The 26,346-nt window shown below is 35.9% G+C and overlaps 1 protein-coding gene across 1 annotated transcript in view; it reads left to right on the top strand.

Moving 5' to 3' along the window:
* Window positions 1-26,346, top strand: part of NEK7 (NIMA related kinase 7) — a 157,116-nt gene that overhangs the window by 69,801 nt on the left and 60,969 nt on the right. The window contains exons 2-3 of the mRNA XM_054488015.2: window positions 6,517-6,601; window positions 23,942-24,082. Of these exons, the coding sequence (XP_054343990.1) occupies window positions 6,545-6,601; window positions 23,942-24,082 (198 nt within the window). The 5' untranslated portion in view covers window positions 6,517-6,544. The remainder of the gene's footprint in view (window positions 1-6,516; window positions 6,602-23,941; window positions 24,083-26,346) is intronic.

Here is a 26,346-nt window from a genome sequence, read left to right as displayed (position 1 = left end):
TAAGCACTGGTGATACAGCTGTGGATGGCACAAATGTGTCCCTGAAACATGGAACTTACAATCTGGAAGATTGAATACATATTAAAATATTTTATATATTAAAATATATTTTTCTTTCATTTATGAAAGGATTAGTGGTACGAGATAAACTATTTGGTGTTCCGAGGACATGATAAGTAATGGTGTTAAATCAGTATGTAAACATTGACATATTCTATAATAACATTAAGGACCCACTGAAGTCTGGGCGTGATGGCTCACCCCTGTAATCCCAGCACTTTGGGAGGCCAAGGCAGGTGGATCACCTGAGGTCAGGAGTTCCAGACCAGCCTGACCAACATGGTAAAACCCTATCTCTACTAAAAATACAAAATTTAGCTAGGCCTGCTGGCACACGCCTGTAATCCTAGCTACTCAAGAGGTTGAGGCAGGAGAATCACTTGAACCCAGGAGGCAGAGGTTGCAGTGAGCTGAGATCACGCCGCTGCACTCCAGCCTGGGCGACAGAGCGAGATTGCGTCTCAAAAAAAAAAAAAAAAAACCACTTACACATGGAATTATGTTAGATATATTATGCAAATAATTTTTATTCATCGTACTTACTGTAATATGTATATGTTTTCATCCACAGTTCCTGCATCATAACTCCCATAATGCTTGTTATAGCCTTTTGTTCTAATATTGGGGTGCCTCAGGGCTCAGAAGCAGGCTTCAGAAATCAATCTTTCTCTGTGACCTTCTCCTGCCCTTTCACCTCCTTCTTTCTCTCCTGAAGGCAGGAGTCTTCCCCTACCTTTCTGTCTTGGAGATGGCCATAAAGAAATTCTCTGACCTGCTTTGTCTGATTGTAGGTCTTTTTTTTTATTATACTCTAAGTTTTAGGGTACATATGCACAATGTGCAGGTTAGTTACATATGTATACATGTGCCGTGTTGGTGTGCTGCACCCATTAACTTGTCGTTTAACATTAGATGTATCTCCTAATGCTATCCCTCCCCCCTCCCCCCACCCCACAACAGGCCCCAGTGTGTGATGTTCCCCGTCCTGTGTCCATGTGTTCTCATTGTTCAATTCCCACCTATGAGTGAGAACATGCGGTGTTTGGTTTTTTGTCCTTGTGATAGTTTGCTGAGAATGATGCTTTCCAGTTTCATCCATGTCCCTACAAAGGACATGAACTCATCCTTTTTTATGGCTGCATAGTATTTCATGGTGTATATGTGCCACATTTTCTTAATCCAGTCTATCATTGTTGGACATTTGGGTTGTTTCCAAGTCTTTGCTATTGTGAATAGTGCCGCAATAAACATACGTGTGCATGTGTCTTCATAGCAGCATGATTTATAATCCTTTGGGTATATACCCAGTAATGGGATGGCTGGGTCAAATGGTATTTCTAGTTCTAGATCCCTGAGGAATCGCCACACTGACTTCTACAATGGTTAAACTAGTTTATAGTCCCACCAACAGTGTAAAAGCGTTCCTATTTCTCCACATCCTCTCCAGCACCTGTTGTTTCCTGACTTTTTAATGATTGCCATTGTAACTGGTGTGAGATGGTATCTCATTGTGGTTTTGATTTGCATTTCTCTGATGGCCAGTGATGATGAGCATTTTTTCATGTGTCTTTTGGCTGCATAAATGTCTTCTTTTGAGAAGTGTCTGTTCATATCCTTCACCCACTTTTTGATGGGATTGTTTGTTTTTTTCTTGTTAATTTGTTTGAGTTCGTTATAGATTCTGGATATTAGCCCTTTGTCAGATGTGTAGGTTGCAAAAATTTTCTCCCATTTTGTAGGTTGCCTGTTCACTCTGATGGTAGTTTCTTTTGCTGTGCAGAAGCTCTTTAGTTTAATTAGATCCCATTTGTCAATTTTGGCTTTTGTTGCCATTGCTTTTGGTGTTTTAGACATGAAGTCCTTGCCCATGCCTATGTCCTGAATGGTATTGCCTAGGTTTTCTTCTAGGGTGTTTATGGTTTCAGGTCTAACATTTAAGTCTTTAATCCATCTTGAATTAATTTTTGTATAAGGTGTAAGGAAGGGATCTAGTTTCAGCTTTCTACATACTGCTAGCCAGTTTTCCCAGCACCATTTATTAAATAGGGAATCGTTTCCCCATTTCTTGTTTTTGTCAGGTTTGTCAAAGATCAGATAGTTGTAGATATGTGGCATTATTTCTGAGGGCTCTATTGTGTTCCATTTGTCTATATCTCTGTTTTGGTACCAGTACCATGCTGTTTTGGTTACTGTAGCCTTGTAGTATAGTTTGAAGTCAGGTAGCATGATGCCTCCAGTTTTGTTCTTTTGGCTTAGGATTGACTTGGCAATGCGGGCTCTTTTTTGGTTCCATATGAACTTTAAAGTAGTTTTTTCCAATTCTGTGAAGAAAGTCATTGGTAGCTTGATGGGATGGCATTGAATCTATAAATTACCTTGGACAGTATGGCCATTTTCATGATATTGAGTCTTCCTACCCATGAGCATGGAATGTTCTTCCATTTGTTTGTATCCTCTTTTATTTCATTGAGCAGTGGTTTGTAGTTCTCCTTGAAGAGGTCCTTCACATCCCTTGTTAGTTGGATTCCTAGGTATTTTATTCTCTTTGAAGCAATTGTGAATGGGAGTTCACTCATGATTTGGCTTTCTGTTTGTCTGTTATTGGTGTATAAGAATGCTTATGATTTTTCACATTGATTTTGTATCCTGACTTTGCTGAAGTTGCTTATCAGCTTAAGGAGAATTTGGGCTGAGACAATGGGGTTTTCTAGATATACAATCATGTCATCTGCAAACAGGGACAATTTGACTTCCTCTTTTCCTAGTTGAATACCCTTTATTTCTTTCTCCTGCCTGATTGCCCTGGCCAGAACTTCCAACACTATGTTGAATAGGAGTGGTGAAAGAGGGCATCCCTGTCTTGTGCCCATTTTCAAAGGGAATGCTTCCAGTTTTTGCCCATTCAGAATGATTGTAGGTCTTAACACCTTCATTTCAGACCGGGTGCTGCCCCATACTCTGGGGGAAGGAATGCTGCACAAAGAGGCCAAGAAGAATCTGAACAGACAGGCCTGGCTGGGTTTCCCCACTCAGTCTGTTAGTATTTGATCATATCTTTTTTGTCCAGTCACATTTCTGTATGGTTGTCAGTCATGCCTAGCCAATGAAATCTCCACAAAAGGCCCAAGCGGCCGGGTTCAGGGCACTTCCGGATATCTGAACACATTGGAGGTTCCTGGAGTGTGGTGTGTCTGGGGAGGGCATGGAAGCTCTGCACCCCTTCCCTCATACTTGCCCAATACATCTCTCCATCCTTATGCTTTGTAATATTCTTTATAATAGACCGGTAAACGTATTTCCCCTCCTGAGGTCTGTGAGCCGCTCTGGCAAGTAAATCAAACCCAGAGAGGGGGTCATGGGAACCCCAACTTGATGCAGGTTGGTCAGAAGTTCCAGAGGCTTGGACTGTGACTGGTGGAAAGGGGGGCGGTGGTCTTGTGGGACTGAGCCCTTAACCTGTGGGATCTGGTGCTATCTCCAGGAAGATAGTGTTGGAATTGAATTGGAGGAAACCCAGCTGGTGTCCACTGCAGAACTGATTATTTGCTTGATGTGTGGAGAGAAACCTCTACACATTTGGTCACAGAAGTCTTATTGTGATTGTTGTGTGAGAGCAGAGGAAAAACACAGTTTGTGGCTTTTTTTTCACTCTTTTTAAGTTTACGTTCAGTATGAGAAATTTATTCAGAATTTTATTTCTGAGCAGAGTCTCCTTGACCTTCTTTATGGGATACCGTAGAAGTGAGTTCTTTATGTAGATTTTTAGAGTAAAACACTTTAAGTTTCTTTGAGTTTTATGTTGCTTTTTTCATGATTTTGTTTGCTTAGACATTGTCACATATCAGTAGCTATAGCAAAACCACTTTATTATAGCCTAGTACAGAATTTCTCAAAATGTCTTCTTTGGATCAGTCAGACTGTGGGATATTTTAAAATGTCACACAAAGAAAGCAAAGCAAAGAAACAAAACTTAAAAAGCTTTTACTAATTGCAGGCCTGCTTGGATCTTTTACTATGCTATTCACTATGAGTCTTCAAGAGAGATTCATATAAAAAATGTTATTTTATAGGGATCTTTGACCAAGAAACTTTTTCTTTTTTTTATGGAATATCTTGTGAAACTGTCTGTGGGACACCAAGTATGAAATGCTGATTTTAATATTGGATTTCATGCTAAAAGATATTTGAATTCGCTGCTAGGATTATCCTTCATCCTCCTCCCCTCCTTGAATCCAATACTGCATAAACATGATTATTTATCATGACCAAGTGGGGTTCGTCCTACAGATGAATACTGCTTTAATATTCAAAATTGAATCAACATAATTCAACATTTTAACAGATTAAAAAAGAAAAAACATGTAATCATTTCAAGAGACACAAATTTTTTTATAAAAATCTAGCATCTATTCTTTGTAAAAACTTCCAGCAAACAATAGAAGGGAATTATCAACCTGATAAATCAGGGCATCTATAAAAAATGTATAGCTAACATAATACTTATTGGTGACAGATTTAATACATTTTTCCTAAGATTAGGAACAAGGAGAGGATGTCTGCTCTCTACTTCTATTCATTGTACTGGATGTTCTATCTATTGCAGTAAGGCAAAAAACTACAGAAAAGCTACTTGGACTAATAAGCAAGTTTAGGAATTTTGCAAGATACAGGGTAAATATACAAAAAATGTTTTATTCCTATATACTAACAATCAGAAAATTGAATTAAAAAAGCCCACCATTTACAGTAGTATCAAAAAATGTAAAACACTTAGGAAATAATCTGAAAAAAGATGTGAAAGACCAGTATAATGAAACCGGAAGCCATTATTGAAAGAAACTTAAATGAGATATTCTGTGTTCATGGGTTTGAAGACCCCATATTATTAAGATGTCAGTTCTCCCCAAATTGATCTTTAAGGTTGACGTAATCCCAATCAAAATCCCAGCAGTCTTTTTTTAGAAAATCGAAATAGGCAGATTGATTTTACAGTTCGTATTAAAATCAGACATGTAATTAAGTAGATATCAAGACTTTATAATAAGCTATAGTAATTAATACTGTAGTTTTATATAGAGTAGTAATAGTACAGTGTAGTAGGTACACTGTAGGGCAGTAGTACACTGTATAGTGTAGTATTGTTGTTAGTGCAAATAAATAGACCAGTGGAACAGCAAAGAAAGTGCAGATACATATATGTGTGTGTGTGTATATACGTCTGTGTGTGTGTATATATATATATATAAACACATGATCATTTGGTATATGACAAAGATGACACGGCAGCAGTGCAGTGTGGTAAAGGATAATCTTTTCAATATATCATTTGAGGTCAGTTGGATATCCATAAAGAAAAACAAAGATTGACTTTGCCTTATATCATAAAAAAACTTAATTCCAGATGGTTTGTAGATCTAAATATTAAAGGTTAAAAAAATAAAGCTTACATTAGAAAAGAATAGCACTTAGAGTAGAAAAATAATTCATAAATAGTACACAAAGCATTAATCATAAAGAAAAAGTTTAAATACTTAGACCACATTGAAATTATGAATTTCTGTTCATTAGTTCATGGAAAGATACCATTGGGAAGGTTTTAGAAAGACAAGTCACAGGGTAGAGGAAGAAATTTGTAATACAAATGAACCATGCCCAAAATATTTGTATTGGTTTTTAAAGAGTATGATGAAGTGAAGATGTGTTTTAGTTGTTCCATCAGTTAATCCCATTTAAAAGGGATGCTAGTTTTTTGAGTCTTAGATTTTGGTCATAAAATAATATTTACAAAGAACCTAGAAACACGTGGTGTTGAGTAGAATCAGTGCAAATGTAGTTCCTCGAGTGTAAGGGCTGTGTGTCATTAAATATTTCAATTTTTGAGTTTTGTGCGATGCCTGGCATGCAATTACCTTCAGCCTATGTATACTGAAGTAATGGATAAAATGCTTTATAATTACAAAGTATGCATAAAAGAGTAGACACTCATATGAGGACTGGCCTTTTAAGTTTAAATTTAAAAAATCACAGTAAGCAGTTGGATAAAAGAAAGTACTAACATTTTTAGACTATAAAGATAAGGTGCATTTTAGGGATGTGAAACATTGAGCATAATTTTAGGGAGCTTACTCTGATACTTAGCTTCTCATGGTGGCAGGGTAGAGGAAAGTATCTTTGATCTAAAAGGCAGAATGCAGAAGAAGGAATGTCATCGCAGGAAACAGGATTTTCTAAGCAAATAATGCTTTTGGAGAAGTGGAAATGGTTGAGACAGTGAATAGTTGTGGGAGCTAACTAGAGCTTGGATTTAGCAAATGGCAAAAGAGTGTGGTATATCTCAGTGAATTTTTGAAGCATCAGGTAAATCTCTAGCATTTGAATGCATGTGTCAGGCGTATGATGAATGATGTGAATTGGTAATGATTACATTATTTAAATTTCAACTTTACATTTTTGCAGAGCTCTAAAGTTCCTGTTGCTTCAGACAATGGATGAGCAATCACAAGGAATGCAAGGGCCGCCCGTTCCTCAGTTCCAACCACAGGTAATTTATCCTAATTAAGGTGGGCAGAAGTATATATAATCTGTGTTAAATATGTGTAAGAAAGTAGTACATTTACAGTTCCTTTAGGAAATAAAGTAGCACAAAAGTGCTAATTTTGAATTTCCAAGTTTTAATCAGCATTTTTTTTTTGGCTTTGTTTTTCAGTTTTGTTTATGGCTTTTGGTATAATTGTTTTAGGTGTAATTAGCACACTTTTTAGGTATAATTATTTGTGTGTAATATATTATTTATTTTTAATTGATACAGTACAATTGCACATATTTTTGGGGTGCAGTTTGCCATTTTGATAGAAATATTTATTTTAAAATATTGTTTGATAATGCTTAGTTCCCATTTACAAACGTGAAAACAAAAAGGCAGCTTTAGCTTTTAACTTTATTTGAATGACCTGTAAGCTCTGAGCATTAGTATTAGGTTTAGGGAAGGAAGAGGAAAAAAAAAAAAAAGGTGAGACTGTGCCTAAGCTTGGGAGTGCCAGTACATTTTGTACTTGCCCCTGCTTTAAGTGGGCTGATCTTGCGTTGCCCACAGCTGCCTTCCATGATGGTTACTTTTCTCTCCCTCTCACTTGTAGTGTATTTCTCCTGTGATAAATTTGCTTGTTTCTTGTGTTTAATAACATAAAATTAAGTCAAAAAAATCTTTTAGTAAAAAGTGTACACATATTCATTATTTAGCATCCTGCATTCAATGTGAATACTTGTCATAAAGCTAATGTGTAATGACATGTTTAAAATAACAGTTGCCACCCCATGTCAGGGCAATACCTCATTTTTATTGCTGTTGTTCCTGAAGACTATATTTCTCAGCTTGGTGTTTGAGGCATTCTGCAATATGTCTCATGTATACTCTGCTAACCTTGTCCCAGTTTTGTTTGGATAGTATTTCTGAAAACATTTGGGCAATTGATAAGTGTTCTTTCACAAGAGTTCTGTAGTCAAATAGGTTTGAGAGACTTGGGGAAAACAGTGACTTTGTGGCAGTACTTTCTCAGAGCCTTTCCTACACTAGTGTGCATTGTGAATGAATTTCAAAGAGTGGTATAGGCTGTAGTGTTTTCCAAACTTATTTGTCTATGGAATCCTTTTTTTTTTTTATTTTTAGTGCATCTATTGACTTCTCGCGGAAGCACTGTTTAGAGAATAACCGTCTACAAAAAACGATCTTTTTTGCTTGTATGACTTTACTGATTTTGTACCCTCCATCTTCCCCTCCAATTTTCTAAATCCTGCCTGTCCTTTAAGGACCAACAACAAAGCCATCTCTACCATAAAGCTTTGTCTGATCCTCTGAAAGCAGTCTTTCCTTGGAAATGTGGTGGTATCTTCTTTGCATCTCTCTTCTGGTATTTCTGATACTTTGGTGTCATTTTTATCTCTCTTATTAGGTTAAAATCTCCTTGAGGGAAAGGACTGTATCTTATTTACCTTGGATGCCCTCTGGTACTTCAATTTCTCACCTGTAGCAGGGGCTCAATAAGAATATGTAATTGAAACCAACCAGGGACTCAATGAAATGAGTCCTTTACTTAATTGCACTATTACATTGCTTTTCTTTGTTATACCTGTCTGAATTCTCTATATTGAGTAAAAAGACCCTTTAGCTTAAAGTAAGGCCAATATTTTAATTTCAAGAAGATTGTTTTTTTTTAAAGTCCCCATATATATTTATGTTATGATCATAAATTATGTTATCAAGATTATAATAAACATATGTATTAAACATAGACCTCTTAGGACTCATTTTATACACATACACAAACATTATTGTTTCATATTATTTCCAGCAAAGGCAATAAAAGAACACTTCTAAAAATTAGGTAGTTCATGTTATGATTTTGAGATTCACAGTTTTTAACAACCTTGTGTTTCAAAGAGGAAAAAAAGTAAGCACTTTCATTTTTGCCTCCTACTGACTCACCAACCAGGAAAGGTCGGAGTGGCAGTAGGAGGGAAAAATAAAAGTGATTGTTTTCCTGTGAGACACTGGGCTGCCCCACAGTATAAATTTCAAAATTATAGCAGCGATTCTGCATTTCTTTTCACACTGCTCCTTTCGTTTATGCCTCCTGCTGCTGCTCCTGTGTGGGTGGACTTCTTTCCCTGTTGGAAACAGGCAAGTGTCATCCCAGGTTCTAGCTGCCTTGTGGCAGGTGGGGGAAGGGAGAAGGATTTTTTTTTTTCCCCTCCTCTCTGCATTCACACTGATGGTGTGAGACAGTGAAAGAAAGATTACCTGACAAGAACTTATAGGCATTATTGCTTATTAAGTCTTTGAAAAACGTTACTGCTCTCAGTAGCATTATTTTAGAAGACTGGGAAAGGACAGCCTCTGCTCAGCTTTGACAACCTTTTTTTGTTTTGTTCCACACCACTGGCCTGAGTAATGGGGGTGATATGGCAACATCTGGTTAGCCCAGTGACTTCTTTCACTTTTGTAATAGAAGTCTGGGCATAAACAGAAAACTAAGGATGTCAAGTTTCTGAGTGTCAAATACCAATTCCCTGTTATAATTATAAGTGATGTCTATTCTTGGCATTTCCATTCTTTTTCTTGTTTCAAAATGAATACTCTCACCCCATAATGTATAATATGTGGTCTCATTTTTGGTACAGTATAAGTTCCTTTTGTTTTGTTTTAGAATGTGAAATTTATGTTTCTTTATTAATGTATTTTGAAATTGTTTCTATCAGCTCCACTCCTTCCCACCCTCCCTTCTTTTCCTCCTTTCTTCCTTTCTTGATTCTTTCCACTAACGTCTAGAAGGTACTGAAAGGATATTTTGACTAGATTCTTGTTCTGTATATTTTCATTGCCTTTGGACTCTTGTTTTTGGAACAGTGGATTTAGCTTTTTAAAAATAAAAATAAAAATTCAAACTATATAAAAGGTGGTGGTTGGGAAATAGTAAAATTTTTACTCTTTACTATAAGACTAATTTTAAACAATGGAAGTTTACAATTAACATTTTGTGAGTATTTTGATTTATGGTTATTGGGTGAAGATGGCTATGGTAGAGTCACATTTTTTTCCAAAAAGTTAATTATAAACCAATTATAGTCAGAGTACAATTTTAAGAATTTTTGCGAGTTATTAGAAGGAGGATTAATTTTCATCGTGATATGATCAGAGGCCTAGGTTATTTTTTTTTAAATTTGAAGATAGTGTAATATTTTGGCTACTTATGAAAGAGAAAAGACATGTCACTCAGATCTGTGGGTAGAAAAAACAGATATTCCTTATTCTTACAGTGTGGAAAGTATGAAAATCTTATCTTGGAGTCTTGCAACTTAACCAGTAAGGTAGACTGACCATTCCTTTAAGTTTCATGGCAGTTCAGACTGCAATCCATTTACTATTTTGCATCTCTGTGTAGTGACTGTGGAGGGATGAAATAAAGTTTACCTTGAGTAGCATGTTCAGGGTAGTAATCAGGGTTCATTGTAGGCCAGCCGGAAAGTATCCCTCTCTATTGAGTGGGTGTGAATTTTAGACTTGATAACTATATTACCTTCTTTTTTCTCTAGCTTATCTTCTGGAGTTACTTCCTTTGTGAAATAAGTGTCATTTAACTTGTTTCTTTTGATAAACTGATTTTGCCAAGGTGTTTGTCATAGGCATTGAGTAGAGTGCTTCTATTTTTGGAAGTCTTTACAGAAATTTAGATGTTACATTCTCCTAGTAACAGTCTCCTTCATTGAATAACTTTATTGATGGTACAGAAAGAGCAGTAGCTTTTTTGAGGAAAGAAGACTCTTGCTATAGGTTAAATTTATGGCCATGAAACTCAAGCCTAATGCTGCTCAGCAATCATCCTTAGCACATCCACTCCCTACTTTCCTGGCTCCAAACTCTCCCACTTTATATCTTTTCTGTCCTCAAACCCATAACATGTCCTTTCCTCATCCTAGCTCTAAGCTGATGCCCTTGCTCCTATTTTACTGAAGAAACTGAAGCAGTCAGAAGAGAACTTCCAGAGACTCCTACCATAGTTATCCTCCTCCCAGAATCTGTATTCACGCCATCTGCCTTTTCTGTTGTTACCAGGTGAACTATCCACACTGCTCTCAAAGGCCAACCCTCCCATGTGCACCCCCCCTACTGGGTCTGTGCTACTATGCTATTATTTCTCCCATCTAAACAACAAAATGAAACAAAAGAAAACCCCTTGAACAGTCTAAGTTACTCTTCCTTCGAGTTGTTAACCTATTTCTCCGCTCCTTTTTATAGCAAAGTTCCCAGAAAGGTTTTTCTGTAATTCAGTCTCCCATTTCTCCTTTCTCTCTAAAGTCTACTCTAATTAAGCTCTCTACCACACTGTGCCACCTAAGCTGCTCCTGTCAAGTTACAGTTACCTCTCCTGCTCCATCCAGTCCAGTTTTCAGGCCTCATTTTACTTAGCAGCTGTATTTGATAGAGTTGATTATGCTCTCTTCTTTGAAACCTGTTCTTCACTTGGCTTCCAGGAATCTTATTGTTCTCTTGTCTTAATGGTCCCTCTATTGATTTCTTCTCACCTTCTGAGAAGGTGACACTTAACAGTGGAGTGCCCCAAGGCTCAGTTCCTTAGATCTGTTTTCTATCTATATCCCTTGCTTAGTGTTCTCTTCCAGTCTCATGATTCTCTGCTGGTGACTCTCTGTATCTCAACCTGGACCTCTGCCCCGAATTCCAAACTCATGTATCCATTTGCCTACTTGGCATCAAATTTGCATGTTTCAACCCTAATGTTGCCCAAACTGAACTCTAAATATTTCCCTCCAGACTGACAATCCACCATCTTCTCCTTCTCAGTGGCAAGTCTATCCTTCCAGTTGCTGAGGTTAAAACTCTTAGAGCCATTCCTAACTTCCTCCTATTTCTCTGGTCTAATATTTAATGTTAGCAGATACTGGAGGCCGAATCTTTAAAATATATTTAGAATTTGAGCACTTCTTTTCTTCTCCACTGCTGCTACTCTGAAGTTACTTAATCTTTCACCTGTCTTATTGCAGTATCTTCCTAATTGATCTCTTTGCTTTCATCCTTGCTCCTTTCCCTTTTAATCTATTCCCAACACAGCAGTATTTCAGTCAGTCACATCTGTTTAAAGCCTTTCAGTAGTTTCCCATTGCCTTGCTCATTCATATTCTTCAAGTATATATTTTAATATCACCTTCTCGATCACTCAATGAAAATGGAATCTTCCCACTCACACAGTATGTCAACCCTGCAATATTTTTCTCCATAGAATGTATCACCTTATCACTTATTTTGTTCATTGTTTTTCTTCTCTTAGGGTATAAGCTCTCTCCCTAGTCCCAGAGTGGTACACATAGTAGTCCCAGAGTGGTACACATAGTAGGCATTCAATAAATATTTGTTGAGTGAATACAAACTTGGTACCTGTCCAAACCTGTCCACTTTCTTTATGAGCCCTGTTTTTAAAATGAACATGAAAATACATAAATATCTTCAGAATTTGTCTTTCATTATGCATGTAACCACCTACATTCTCCCTTTCTTACTGAAGTTTTAATTTTTCCCCACCTCCTTGCTTCAATTGGAACACACTTCTCCACCCCAGGACACTGCTTCCCCTGTAACCCTCTCAAGTGGAGGCTACTTATTCTCCCTTGCCCACATACATAGGATCAGGAGGTCGGAACCACAACCTTCTCCATCCACAATGCCTCTTCTAGAACACTACTTCTCCTTTTTCAGAGGGGCAAGGAGCGCGGGGTGGGGTGAGGAACCACAGCTTTGAGGCTTATTCCATTCAACTAAAGGACTTATACGTTCCTCATTGCAGTCATCTTCTGACCTCCTCATTACCTCTCACATGAATTGAAAATTTAACCCCTGACTCACTCTCTTGCCACCTTCATTCTGGACAGTAGTACTGCTGCTACTATCAGTGTTTACTGATTATTGAGCTCTTACAATGTACCTACCATATGCTTACCATTTCGGATAACATTGCCTCATTTAATCCTAACATAAACCATATAAGGCATTATTTTTTACACATTACAAATGAGGAGACTGAGGCTCCGACTAATTAACTAACTTGCCCATGGTCACATAGCTAGTGAGTAGTGAAGCTGGGATTTGACCCAGGTCTGTTTGACTCCAAGCCAATTAGTTTTTAGCTTTCACAGATAAATCTCAAACATTCCTTGAACAGTCTTGTGTCCTCAATTACTGACTCTTGATATTCTTATAGGTACCTTATACTTGTAGTTTTCAAGATGAAATTTATCATATTCTGTTCAAGGTTACACTTTTGCTTGTGATTATTACTTATCTAGAGTTGCCCAACCTAGAAACAAGGGAGTCTTATACTCATGTTTAGGCATTTTCAGTGTTCTCTTGATTTTGCCACTTAAGTAGCTGTTGAATCTGTGAATTCCCTATGTCCTGGCTATAACTCCTCTAGTTTAGAATATTGTCATTTGATGCCTGTATTATTGCAGCAGCTTTGTAACTGGTCTTCTTTCCTCTCATTTTACCATTTCTAGTTCATTCTCTACATTGCAGCAAGAGTTGTCTTTCTAAAGTATACATTTTATTATATTCCTCACCTTATTTCTTCTGGATTCTTATTGCTTTTAAGATGAATTTTACATTGCTTTATATAACTTCAGAGATCTTTATCATCTGGTCTCCTTTGATTCCTCTAGCTGCATTTTGTGCCATTTCGAATTTTGGACTCATTCAGCCATTTCTTGATTATAACTATGCTTTTTTTTTTTCATCTCCAAGGTGGTAATTTGATGGATTTAGGTGATATTCAAGGAGATTCAGTCAATAATGAGACATAATGAACATACAGAATCATTATAATATATATTGCCTATAAAAGTGGTTTTATGACAGAGATCCTAAGAAAAATATTTTAGTAGAAGAAACATATAATTTGGAAGACAATAATGAGATTACTTTGAGAAACATAATTATATGGGTGACTATACTAGCATGCTTCTAATAACATGCTTTGTGAGTATTTGTATATCATATTTTATATCAGTGAGTACTAGATAAAGGATAATCAGCAAATGTTTTTTGAATGGATAATCTCTAACTGAAAGTTAATTTCTACCTTTTCCACTAAATATTGATTAGTTAACTAAATATTGTTAGTCCCGAGTCACCTAACATCAGCGATTCATTCTGAGAACTGCATTGTCAGGCAAGTTCTTTGTTTTGCAAACACCATAGAGTGCACTTCCACAAACCTCGACAGGATAGCCCACTACACACCTAGGCTATATTGTACAGTCTGTTGCTCCTAGTCTACAAAGCTGCATAGTGTGTTACTATACTGTAGGCAGTTGTAACACAATGATAAGTATTTATGTACCTAATCATATCTAAACCTAGAAAAAGTACAGTAAAAGTATGGTTTTATAATCTTATGGCCAGACATTCCTATACTGCCTGGTGTTGGCTGAAATGTCATTAGATGGCGCATGACTGTATTATTCTTATAGTATGTAGATTTCAGTTATTCTAGAGTTATCTTAGAAAATGACTGTGTGACAATATTGATTACTAAGAAAACTGTCAAATTGGGGAATGACTTCAAAATATTTAAAGTGCATTTGAGTTGTCTTTAAATTTAGATTCATCACACTTATATACTTATGAGTGAGAGTACCTCATATTTTAAGGGAAATGCTTGAGAAATTTACGTGATTTTTGAAAAGAATGAGAACACAGTAAGAATTGTCTTGCCTGCTGCTCTCTTGGAAATTTCTATTTGAATAGTCTGTTCAGAGCGATGGGGCAAAGATGAGGATGAGGCTGATTAATCAAAATAGTCTTCCATCTTCCAACTTTATTTGAAACAGTTTAAGACAGAGTGAGACTCCGTCTCAAAAAAAAAAAAAAAGAAATATGCTTTAATAACCACAATGATGAAATCATTCTGTTTTTTTGAAGGTGAATTTGATATTTGGAAATATCGTAAAATTCTTTAGAACCAAGTGTTTACTTGGTTTTGAATAAAGTACATAGTCTTGGTATTCTTTTTTTTGACCAAAATGAGATATATTCTTAGACCAATAATTTTTTTTTTTTTCTTGGTTGTTGTTGTTGTTGTTGTTGAGACGGAGTCTTGCTCTGTCACACAAGCTGGAGTGCAAGTGCAGTGGCACGATGTCGGCTCACTGCAACCTTTGCCACCCGGGTTTAAGCGATTCTCCTGCCTCAGCCTCCTGAGTAGCTGGGATTACAGGTGCGTGCCACACACCTGGCTAATTTTTGTATTTTTAGTACAGATGGGGTTTCAGCATCTTGGCCAGGCTGGTCTTGAACTCCTAACCTTGTGATCCACCCGCCTCAGCCTTCCAAAGCTCTGGGATTACAGGCGTGAGCCACCACTCCCGGCCAAGACCAATAATTTTTATACAATTCACATGCTATTTCTGATTACCATTCTAAAGAAGGAGTTTCAGACATATTTTCAGTAGTGGAAGCCTTCCTGGTGTAAAACCATAGCCTCCCATGGTAGCTGTTTTGAAGAGCAATGTTGAATGTATACATTCTAATGTGTTTGTTAGAGGTCAGTGGTATTTACATTTAGGATACCTGTATATTTTGTCTTCCTTTATATTGTTACTATGTGAATATTATGATCTTGTCATATGATTCTTATGTTTCACATAGCTTTCTCACTAAATATTCATAAAACAAACACAAATTTCAAAATTTGATGTTTTTCTTGTCACATTCATATAGAATACATTTAATTATGTCTTCTTTTTCTTTAGTAAATTGCATTCAGTGTTGGGGCACAAGTAAATAGAGGAGGAGGATTTTCTACTAGAGTTATGATAGGTGTCCCTTAGGGGGTCAGGGGAGTACCTGGAATTAATTTAATTTTAGAACCAATAAATGGAATGATAAATCAGATTACCTGGAGTGAGTGAGCAAAAATTAGAAAAGAATGCTGAGGATGATACCCTGTGGTGTACCAGCATTTATGGAGAGGAATATGTAGCAGACCTGGAAGGAAACAGAAGGACATAGCTTAGCATGTTGGGTTAGAGCATGAGCTCTGAAGTCATATTGGCTGGGATCAGTTCTTAGTCCCTCATTTCCTAGCTGTGTGATGGAGGGGAAGTTGTTTAGCATCTGTAAACCTCAGTTTTCTTATTAGTAAATGAGATGAATCAAGTTTTTACCTCATAGAGTTGATATGGAGCTTTCAGTATGATGCTTGGCACATAGTTAGCACTCATTAAATGTTAGCAAAAATGATGATGATGACTGCAATGACAACGTGCTGCCAATAATTGTCTTGGCCCACATTTCTCTACCCATTGTTTTCTTCCATATCATATCTTTTATTACATCTTTATTACCTACCTTCTGCCTAGGTGGCTTCTCCTTTAGCCTTGTTTTTACCAGTAAATGGCATCACTATTCATCTGTGTGCTTCAACCAAAAATCTCAATCATCCTTGATTTCTGTCTCTCCCTCACTCCTCATATTCAATTAATTGGCAAGTTTTTTGACTCCATCTCAAGTTATATTCTCATTACATCTACTGTCCTCATCTCTCTAACTCCTCAGGCCACACCTACTACCTCCTGTCCGGTCTCCCTGCTTCCATTCTTGCTCTACTCATCCTCCTTCCCAGTTCTCCATGCAGCATCATGAGTTATTTTTGTAAAATATGTATCAGAACACAGTATGGTGCTACCTTGCTGAAAACCGAGACCTCCTTACTCCTTACTCTTGCTGTCAAAGTGTAATATGATTTTCTCAGTGCTTACCTCTTTTTCTTTCTTTTTTTTTTTTTTTTTTGAGATAAGGTCTCACTCTGACACCCAGGCTGAAATGCAGTGGTGTGATCTCAGCTCACTTTTTTTTTTTTTTTTTTTGAGACAAGAGTTTCGCTCTGTTGCCCAGGCTGGAGTGCAGTGGCGCGATCTCGGCTCACTGCAAGCTCCACCTCCCGGGTTCAGGCCATTCTCCTGCCTCAGCCTCCCGAGTAGCCGGGACCACAGGCGTGCGCTACTACACCCTGCTAATTTTTTTGTATTTTTAGTAGAGACGGGGTTTCACCATGTTAGCCAGGATGGTCTCGATCTCCTGACCTCGTGATCCACCCGCCTCGGCCCCACAAAGTGCTGGGATTACAGGCGTGAGCCACCATGCCTGGCCAATCTCAGCTCACTTTTTGTATTTTATTTTTAGTTTTTATATTTTTAAATTTTTTTTGTTTTTAATTTTTTTTTTTTTTTAAGTAGAGATGGGTTTTTGCCATGTGCCGTATTTTCCAGGGTGGTCTTGAACTTCCGAGCTCAAGGCCTGTCTTGGCCTCCCAAAGTGCTGGGAGTGTAGGCATGAGCCACCTCGCCAGACTGCTCAGTGCTTACCTCTTTAACTTCATTTCTAACCTTGGTCTCCCTTGCTCACCGTACTCCAGCCACAGTGTCCTTTTTGCTGGTCCTTGAACACATCGAGTTCATTTCTTCCTTAAGACATTTTCTCCAGATGTTTTTCTCTGCTATGGCTTCTTTCCTTTCTTTTTGTTTTTTAGTCTCTGTGTAAATGTTACATCCTTAGCAAGATCATCCCTAAATTAACCAACCTGAAATAACTATCCACTCGTTTTCTGTCACATTCTATATCACATCACTTACTTTGTTTCTCTGCATAGTGCTTCAGTATGCAGAATAAATATTAGATATTATTATGTATTTGTTTATCGCCTGTTTAGTGTCTTTGTGCTATATCCTCCCTCAGTAATACTTGTGGAATAAATGAATAGATTTTTAACAACCACTTTTTACTCTCTGTCTCTGTCTTTCAGTAAAAGGCTTTTTCTCTCCATATTTAACTTTGCCAGGTGTAGCTGGTAGTTTTCATAGGGAAGTAAGGGAGATGGGAGTATCTTTGACATTAATTAATTATCTTGCTCATGATAACAGGAGAGATAATCAGTATTTTTGGTTACATCATTTGGATGTAGTAATTATTATGCTGGTAATATAACTAATGATAATTAAATGCTACAAATACCAGGGTCTTATAAATGTTTAATTAGATGACTGGTTATATTTGGTCACTCATTTTTCTTACACAATAGTAAAATTTCCTCCTTTGATAAAAGGCCGGTTTTAATGATTAATGGCATATTGTCTAAACTGATGTAAGTCTCTGACACTTACGAAACTTTAGGAATAGGTTACATTTGACATTTGACATAGTTAAAAAATTTAGGGAGATAATTTTTCAAATAGGAAGAAACATGAATAATTAGGTCTTGGTGGCACATATGGTGTTTTTTTGTTTATTTGCCTTTTTTGGTTTCCAGTGAAGTCTGTAGAAAATATGACAGAAGGTCTATAGAATACATGATAGAAAGGATATTCTGGTTTGTGTAATTTGGAGGTGGGTAACACCTTTTTAAAGAAAAAAGATAAAAGCATGAGCTTTATTGCTAAATACAATTTGTAAGATATTTTAAAGTTTTGTTTTAAATTTTGGAGAAATCCAACAATATTAATATAAAATGTAAGGTAGTTTATTTAATTAAGTGGCACAGGAAAATCACCAGTAAGAGATGAATTTTCAATAACAATGAAAACCTTATTAATGGTGTTAATTATTGTAATTAATACCAGCTTGTATATTAAATCATTGATAACAATACCTCAAGGAATTATCAGTACATAATTTTCTCTCTGGGGAGACTATTGAGTTCATGCTGTGACTCTTCTAATTTCCCCAGAGAGGATTATCATCATAATGTTATCCTGAATTATCTTATTGCTCAGTAAGTTTCCTTGCCTTCAAATTTAAAGCAAATTAAGAAAGTAATTTAGTCCTGGGAAGTTATTGTTTAAGGAGTCTGCACCTGTGAAAATATGAACCAGTGGCAAACAGAAGGAATTTTATTTTCAAATGAAAAGTATCTATGTGAAGGAAGCTCAGTAAACACAGACCGATATGTAGAAGTTAATCCCAATTAGTTAGTAAGATCTCATGTTAATGTGATTAGAGTGTATCCACATCAAAAAAATGTTTGTTAGTAAGAACCCAGAGCAGTATACTGATTCTCTACTAGATTCTACTTAGAGCTTGTAGATAATTATAGTCATGCTCTATGTATTTTGGGCCTTTTACATTCATTTAGTTCTTTCGAATACATTCACTGAGTTAGTATTTATTCTCTACTTCATGGCATTTTGATAAAAAGCTGAAAAAAAAAAACCCACTTTGGTCTCTACCTTTGAGAAACTCAGTGTCCGGAAGGAGAGAAATGTATATACATAATTGACCCTGGAACAACAAGAGAGTAGTTTGTGCAGCTGAAAACCCATATATAACTTTTGACTCCCTAAAAACTTAACTATAAATAGCCTACTGTTGACTAGAGGCCTTACTGATAACAGAAAGTCAATTAACACATGCTTTGTATGTTTTGTGTATTATATAATGTATTCGTACAATAAAATAAACTACAGAAAAGGAAATGTTAATAAGAAAATCATAAGGAAGAAAAATGATATTTAATATTCATTAAGTGGAAAGTAGATCTTCATCTTTATCCTCATTGTCTTTGCATTGGGTAGGCAGGGGAGACGGAGAAAGAGAAGGAGTTTCTTGCTGTCTCACGGAAGGGAGAAGTAGAAGAAAATCTACATATAAGTGGATCTGCACAGTTCAAACTTGTGTTGTTCAAGAGTCAACTGTATAAACAAGTAATTAAAAGCCTGTGTGATCCAGGACCCAACATGGTGCCTGCGTTTGTATGCCTCTTTATGGAGTTGAATGACTACTGTCAGTTGCTACAGAAACAGAGGTAGAAGCCAATAAAGCTGCCTGAGCAAGCTGAAGATGATTCCTTAGAAGAGCTGAGATGGAACTGAATCCCAAAGATGAGCTGTGGTTTGCTGGGTATGAAAAAGGAAGTTATTCAGAAGGCATGGGAATAAGCAAGTGCAATGCCATGGGCATGAGGCCAAAGTTCACAGTGCACTTGGGAAATACATGGTGCAGCTGATGGAGGGGGCCATAGCGAGGTGCAAAAGTGACTTGAAAAGCCTTCTGTCATAGATAAAGCATCATTATCCTCATTTGACAGTGGAAGAAACAAAGTGGGTTTTTACTTCCATAAAAGTTGAAGGTCCTCTAAGTGACTCACCTCAAATCTAAAAGCCATTTTTTGCAGCTTAGAAAAAAAAACCTGGGTCATTAAGGAACTTCCAGAAACTGAGACTCAGTTTATGCTCCAAATTGAGAACAGCAAAACATCAATTTAAGTGATTTTATTTGGTTTATATTTCATATTGATTTGAATCTCAGTATTTTGCTGAGTTATTTTATTCCCAGTAACTTAAAACATACGGGACATAGAACATCATTCAACCAAGAGAATATAGCTATTTCCTAAAAATAGTTCTTTACTTGAGTGGGAACCCATTTGATGATACTATTTTTTATTTAAAGCACCTAATGTAATGCTACCTACAGTGGAATGTAACTCAGCAAAATGAAGTATGGCATTGAAAACAATATACTATAATCGCTACCGAAGTATATAGATATATTACCTGCCTGATGATCTCCTAAAGGAGACCTCCTCTTACACAAGCTTATTTTTATACAAATTGCAGTGTGGCAAAGAGACCCAAGGGTAGTTGGAGATGTGCAGCTATGCTCCTTCTCATGTCAGCTCTCCACATCTACAGTGGGTGACAGGACATGGGAGCAGATGAGACAAGCTGTCACTCACCCACACTGCCCTTTGAAGAAAGGCCATGGGGGGAAAAAGGTGCCGCAAATGGGCTGTGAAGTTTACATACACTGCCCACTGTTAAACAGATTACGTCTAATGAAGTGTCTAATGCTCAGGCCATATCAACCTAATCCTTGGTGGCAGTTCATCCCTCAACTGCCAAAAAACACCGCCCTCTGGCCCTCTTTCGCCACTCTGGCGGCCAAGCACAGGGAGGTACCCAGTCTTAATAAACCAAGACAGTGTGTGATCTGACATGCAAATGTAGGTCATTGCATATGTAAATGTGTGATTACAAACCTGCATGCCAAAACACATTAGTGAGACTTTGCTCTCAGCATGCGGTTGTCACACTGCCTTAGCAGTTCACGCTAATATTTGTCAAGTTATTGTGCAGACAGAAGATGGAATTCCCAGTCAAATTTAAAGTATCTGAATTGTTTGATAATGTTCCTAATGATGAAGCTGTATTTTGCTGTTGAGATTGACAAATCTTCATTAAGTGAAAGAATGGTCTCTGTGTGTGGGAGAAGGATTTATACTTATTAGATGACACAGACTATTCTAGTGCATCAATATAAACAGTTCTTAGGAAATCACAGACAATTTAAAACATGTTTCCTTTTTAAACAAAACCTTTATTTAAAGTTAAAAATGTAAAAAATTGCCAAATATCCATTGGCTATATCTGAGAAGTGATACTTCGTGAGTTTCTTTGTTACATATATATCATTTTGTCACAGTGACACTTAATTGTAAATTCAATGGCTATGAAAAGAAATCCATTTACAAATGAACATCATGGCAAGTTATCTCCCTTTATTTGATAATTTTATTTTCGTTCTATGTTTCTTATTGTGGAATGCTTTTTCATCTTCATTTTAAACGCGTTTCTATTCCATTTTTGTCTTTATTTTTGTTTTTTTTTTTAGTCAAAAGACTTAACATTGAAAATATCTGTGGATCATCATGTAGGGTCCCATAATGTTGGGTCATATATAAGGTGACTTTGCTTAATAACCTGGCAGTGTGGCATAGGCTATACTTGGGAATCAACTAGACATTTACTTGGTTTGATGACATCTACGTTATGGGATTGGTGAGAGAATTGAATTTGATGGCATTTAAAGTCCTGATATACAGTACCTGTTAAGTTGTGGGGACAAAAATGGGACCTTCTATCATTGTTGTAGTAATTATAACAATTATCTTATGATCCTATACTTATGAAATGAATTTGAGAAATTTGAAAAATTTCTTGTACTCTGGTTATTTTGCTTATTTTAAAGGAAGCATGATCTTTTTCTTGACAGTATTTTGGACTTCTAGAAGAAGAAAACAATGTACAATAACAAATTATTGCTTCTTTTTTTTTAAGAGAAAACATTGGGTTTGAATTATAGTGACTCTTTGGCAGAATTTTACAGTTAGATGTAGTGAATTTTACATGATAGATGTAGTAAAATTAAAAGATAAAGTGTACTAGGTAATGCAAAGTGTTACCCATATATCAAAATAGCCTTCTGCATAAGTCTAGGATATGGGGTCATCAGCCTTATCAAAGGTTTCTTTGAAGGACTAAGAGTTTAAGCTGAATGTAATATGCTCATGAACCAGTGCCATCTTTGCATTAATAGGTCTTTAATATTCAGTTTCATTAGAGGGTGCGCTAGCCTGGCCCCACAAGAATGTCATGTTTGGCTTGGAGAGTACAGAGGGGACTGCAGGTGTGAGGAGAATGGTAAAAGGCATGGAAGAGTGTGCTCATCAGTACTCCAGGAATCTTGAAAAGGCTCAGGCATGTCTAGCCAAAAAAGAGAAGATATAAGGGCGTGTGATAGTTTTAAATAGGCTTTTTTTGTTATATTTTAAACAGCTAGAGATGCTAAAATGAATGCCATCAGGAATGTAAAAGGTGATATTCCAACTTTAGCAATAGACAGTGTCTGACGGTAGTAGATGTTCAGTTAGTGTTTACCCCATAACTGAAGATTGAATGAATAAGTCCATGAACAAAAAGTGAATAAAAGAACTAGGACAATCAGTAAAATTTATAACCTGAATTTTGTCTCAAAATAGGGATGGCCACTGTGCCCCTGCCCCCAATGTCTTATAATTATTTCTCTTATAGCACAGTGAAGAGCCTCTTCTATGTATTTGGGTAAGTCGTTTGAGAGCAGAAAGCATATCTCATTCATCTCTTATTTGCCTAGCAGCCAGCATAGTGCCTGGCATATGGTAAATATCAAAAAAATGTTGTTTAAAAAAAGAAATGTCTTTTTCCATGATAAAAAAACAACAGAGTATTGTTTAAAATGTTATGATGCGGTAGTAAACTTCTTGCCACTGGACATATTCTTTGCAGAAGTTAAATAACTGTCAGGAAGTTAACAAGTGTTTCATGCATTAGTTGAGAGTTTGGACTAAATGATTATGTATTTTTGTAAGGTCCATTTCAACTCAAAGATCTTTTCAAAAGAAAAGAAATAGAGAAATACTAGATTGGGTGGGACAAGTTTATATTCTGTGAACTAAAGACAAGTTACAAGGAGTTCTTATCTAAAAGTTCAAACTCTTCATCCCTATGTTGTATCCTTCTTCCTTAATTAACTTTCTTTTTAGGCTTTCCTATCTCACATACTCTCTCTCTCTATGTATATATATATGTATGTTTTATATATTTATTAAAACATATATGTATGTTTTATATATTTATTAAAACATATATGTATGTTTTATATATTTATTAAAACATATATGTATGTTTCATATATTTATTAAAACATATATGTATGTTTCATATATTTATTAAAACGTATATGTGTTTTATATATTTATTAAAACGTATATGTGTTTTATATATTTATTAAAACGTATATGTGTTTTATATATTTATTAAAACGTATGTGTTTTATATATTTATTAAAACGTATATGTATGTTTTATATATTTATTAAAACGTATATGTATGTTTTATATATTTATTAAAACGTATATGTATGTTTTATATATTTATTAAAACGTATATGTATGTTTTATATATTTATTAAAACGTATATGTATGTTTTATATATTTATTAAAACGTATATGTATGTTTTATATATTTATTAAAACGTATATGTATGTTTTATATATTTATTAAAACGTATATGTATGTTTTATATATTTATTAAAACGTATATGTATGCTTTATATATTTATTAAAACGTATATGTATGCTTTATATATTTATTAAAACGTATATGTATGCTTTATATATTTATTAAAACATATATAAGTATGTTTTATATATTTATTAAAACATACATATATATATATGTATGTTTTAATGTATTCCTTGTTTATTCCCCTCACTAGAATGTAAGTTCCTCAGGTGGAGGGATTATTGTCTCTCTAGTCTGCTACTGTATCATCAGTGTGTAGGACAGTGCCTGGCATAAGTTCAGTAAATATTTGTTGTTGAGTGAATGGATGTCTGCAAACTTACCCTAGGTGTCACCTACGTATATGAAAATGATCAGTGATTGTGTGTATTGCATGTATATTGTGTGATTGAAAATTTTTCTGACATTTTTAATTACAGAAGGCCTTACGACCGGATATGGGCTATAATACATTAGCCAACTTTCGAATAGAAAAGAAAATTGGTCGCGGACAATTTAGTGAAGTTTATAGAGCAGCCTGTCTCTTGGATGGAGTACCAGTAGCTTTAAAAAAAGTGCAGGTAAGATGATTTTAATTATATAAATCAATGTAAAATTATACTATGTGAATTGTAGATGAGAAAAGTATATCCTGAATGATTGGGTACTGATAGCCTTAAGTTGAGAATGCTGGGAAAGAATGAACGTTGTATTTTAAAAGCCAGAATCAAGTGTAGTATGGAGTGGAAGTATTAGTTTTAACACTATTTCTAGGCTTTAAAAATTTAGCTCGTATTGAACCTCAAAAAGCTTTCACAACTCTAGATTTTAAGAGGCAGATTTGAGTCATCACCATTACTTCTACCTGGACATTTAACTAGATGTTGAATACTCACTGAAGTTCTGCAGCTATAGGCACTGTAGTCAGAAACTAGAGTCACAAAATGTACTGCCCGAAGTTAGTAAATGGCAATTAAACTATACCAGCAAAAAAATGAAAGGAAAATGAAGTGAACTTTATTTACTTGGAAATAAAAACAACGAGGCAGATAAAATTAGAACATTGATACCTAACTTTAAAATCTCTTATTGTATTTGTGTCATTCTGGAATCAGATTTGCTCTCTAATCCAGACCCTTTTCTGTCTTCTCGAATTCATTTATCTTGCTCCAGCTCCTCTTTCCAAGTCCTGCCCTAAACCTGGAGTTGCAGTTCCACTGAGCTACCCTGGAATGCTCACTTGCCAGAGCCCTGAATGTTTCACTTGCCCTAATGAGATCCTCTGGCCTAGAAAGTACTTGTCTTTTTGCCTTCCAGTGTGTATGACATCAAACAATAAATCACATGGTGAATCATACACTTTTACTTCCCTTTTTCAATTATGGTAATAGTTATTCTTCACATGTGCTACAGCCTATTTTGCTTTGCAGCTGTTATCTTTTTTCTGCAGAGACCTGTGAAATCTAAATGTCTTTTTTTTTTAAACTTCTTAAGATGATTAGTATACTTGTGACAGCCAATATAGAGATGAACAGTTTTAATTTACATTTAAAAATGAAACTAATGATTTATAAAAGGTTTTATGTGGTATATGTGTTAGATGTAAACAACAATAGAGATACCCCCATATCCACAAGCCAGCTTAAGAAATAAACATTAAAAATATTTTTGACATGTGTGTGCCAGTCCCTTTCCTCAGAGATAACCATATCCCTGAATGTAATGTTTATCATTCCTTTGTTTTTCTTCATTGTTTTTCCTACATTGGTATGAATTTCTAAAATAGTCTATTGTTTACTTTTGCATTTTTTTTAAACTTTACGTAAATGAAGCATGTTTTATATATGTATTACACACACACACACACACACACACATACACACACACACTCGCACAGAACTTGCTTTTTTCACATAGCATCGTGTTTGAGCAATTAGTCCGTGTTGGTGCATGTGCTGTAGTTTATCCTTTTTGCTACTGTATAATATTCACTTGTTCTTGTTGATTGCTGTTTAAGTTGTTTACAGTTATTTGCTATTACAAACAACGCTTCCCTGATATTCTCATGTCTTTCCTAGTATACAGATACAAGAATTTCTCTCTTGTTTGTGCTTAAGAATGGAAATGACTGCATCCCACAGGGGATGCATGTGTACTGCAAGTTAATGCCAAGTTGTTTTCCAAAGTTGCACTGGTGTAAGTTTTCACCAGCAGCGTGTAAGAATTGCAGTCTTCTATGTTTTAATATGCCACTCAGAGCTTAAGAAAACACAATATGGAATGTAGTTATTAGTGTTTATGAAAGAGATTACTTTTGGAACGATTATTCCCTTACAAAAGAACTCTTTTGATTCATTTTTAAAATGGATTAAATTTCTACTATGATCTCTGAGCACCCAGGGAAATAAAAAAGAAACTAGTGGTATTATTCCTGCCCTTCAGGGGAAAAAGAGTCTATCTATTACAATTTAATGTTAAACCCTGTGGCATGAGTTCCTGATTTAAATAAGAGTTCACAGAATGGAGATGTCAATTTGAGCTGTTGGAATTGGTGGAATTGGAACTTAAGCCAGCTATAAATGTGAGCCCAGATTGTGGTGAGCATTGGAGCCAGACAGAGGAATTTGAACCATAGGCAATCGAGGATGCACTGTGGACTCTCAAGTAGGGTAACAATCTTCAAAATCCATTATTTTCAAAATAAAATTACAAGCTCAACATACAGAATAGAGTGGAGAGAACATAGCTGCCAATCTGCCACAGATTGTCAAGATGGGAGGTTGGATGGATTGAGATCCATTTGGAGGTCTCTGGGGACTCTTGGATCCCTTCTCTGATTCTGAGT

Source organism: Pongo pygmaeus, chromosome 1 (genome assembly GCF_028885625.2).
Source record: "Pongo pygmaeus isolate AG05252 chromosome 1, NHGRI_mPonPyg2-v2.0_pri, whole genome shotgun sequence".
Classification (NCBI taxonomy): domain Eukaryota; kingdom Metazoa; phylum Chordata; class Mammalia; order Primates; family Hominidae; genus Pongo; species Pongo pygmaeus.
The sequence above is the reverse complement of the archived record's forward strand: the minus strand, read 5'-3'. Positions and strand labels throughout refer to the sequence as shown.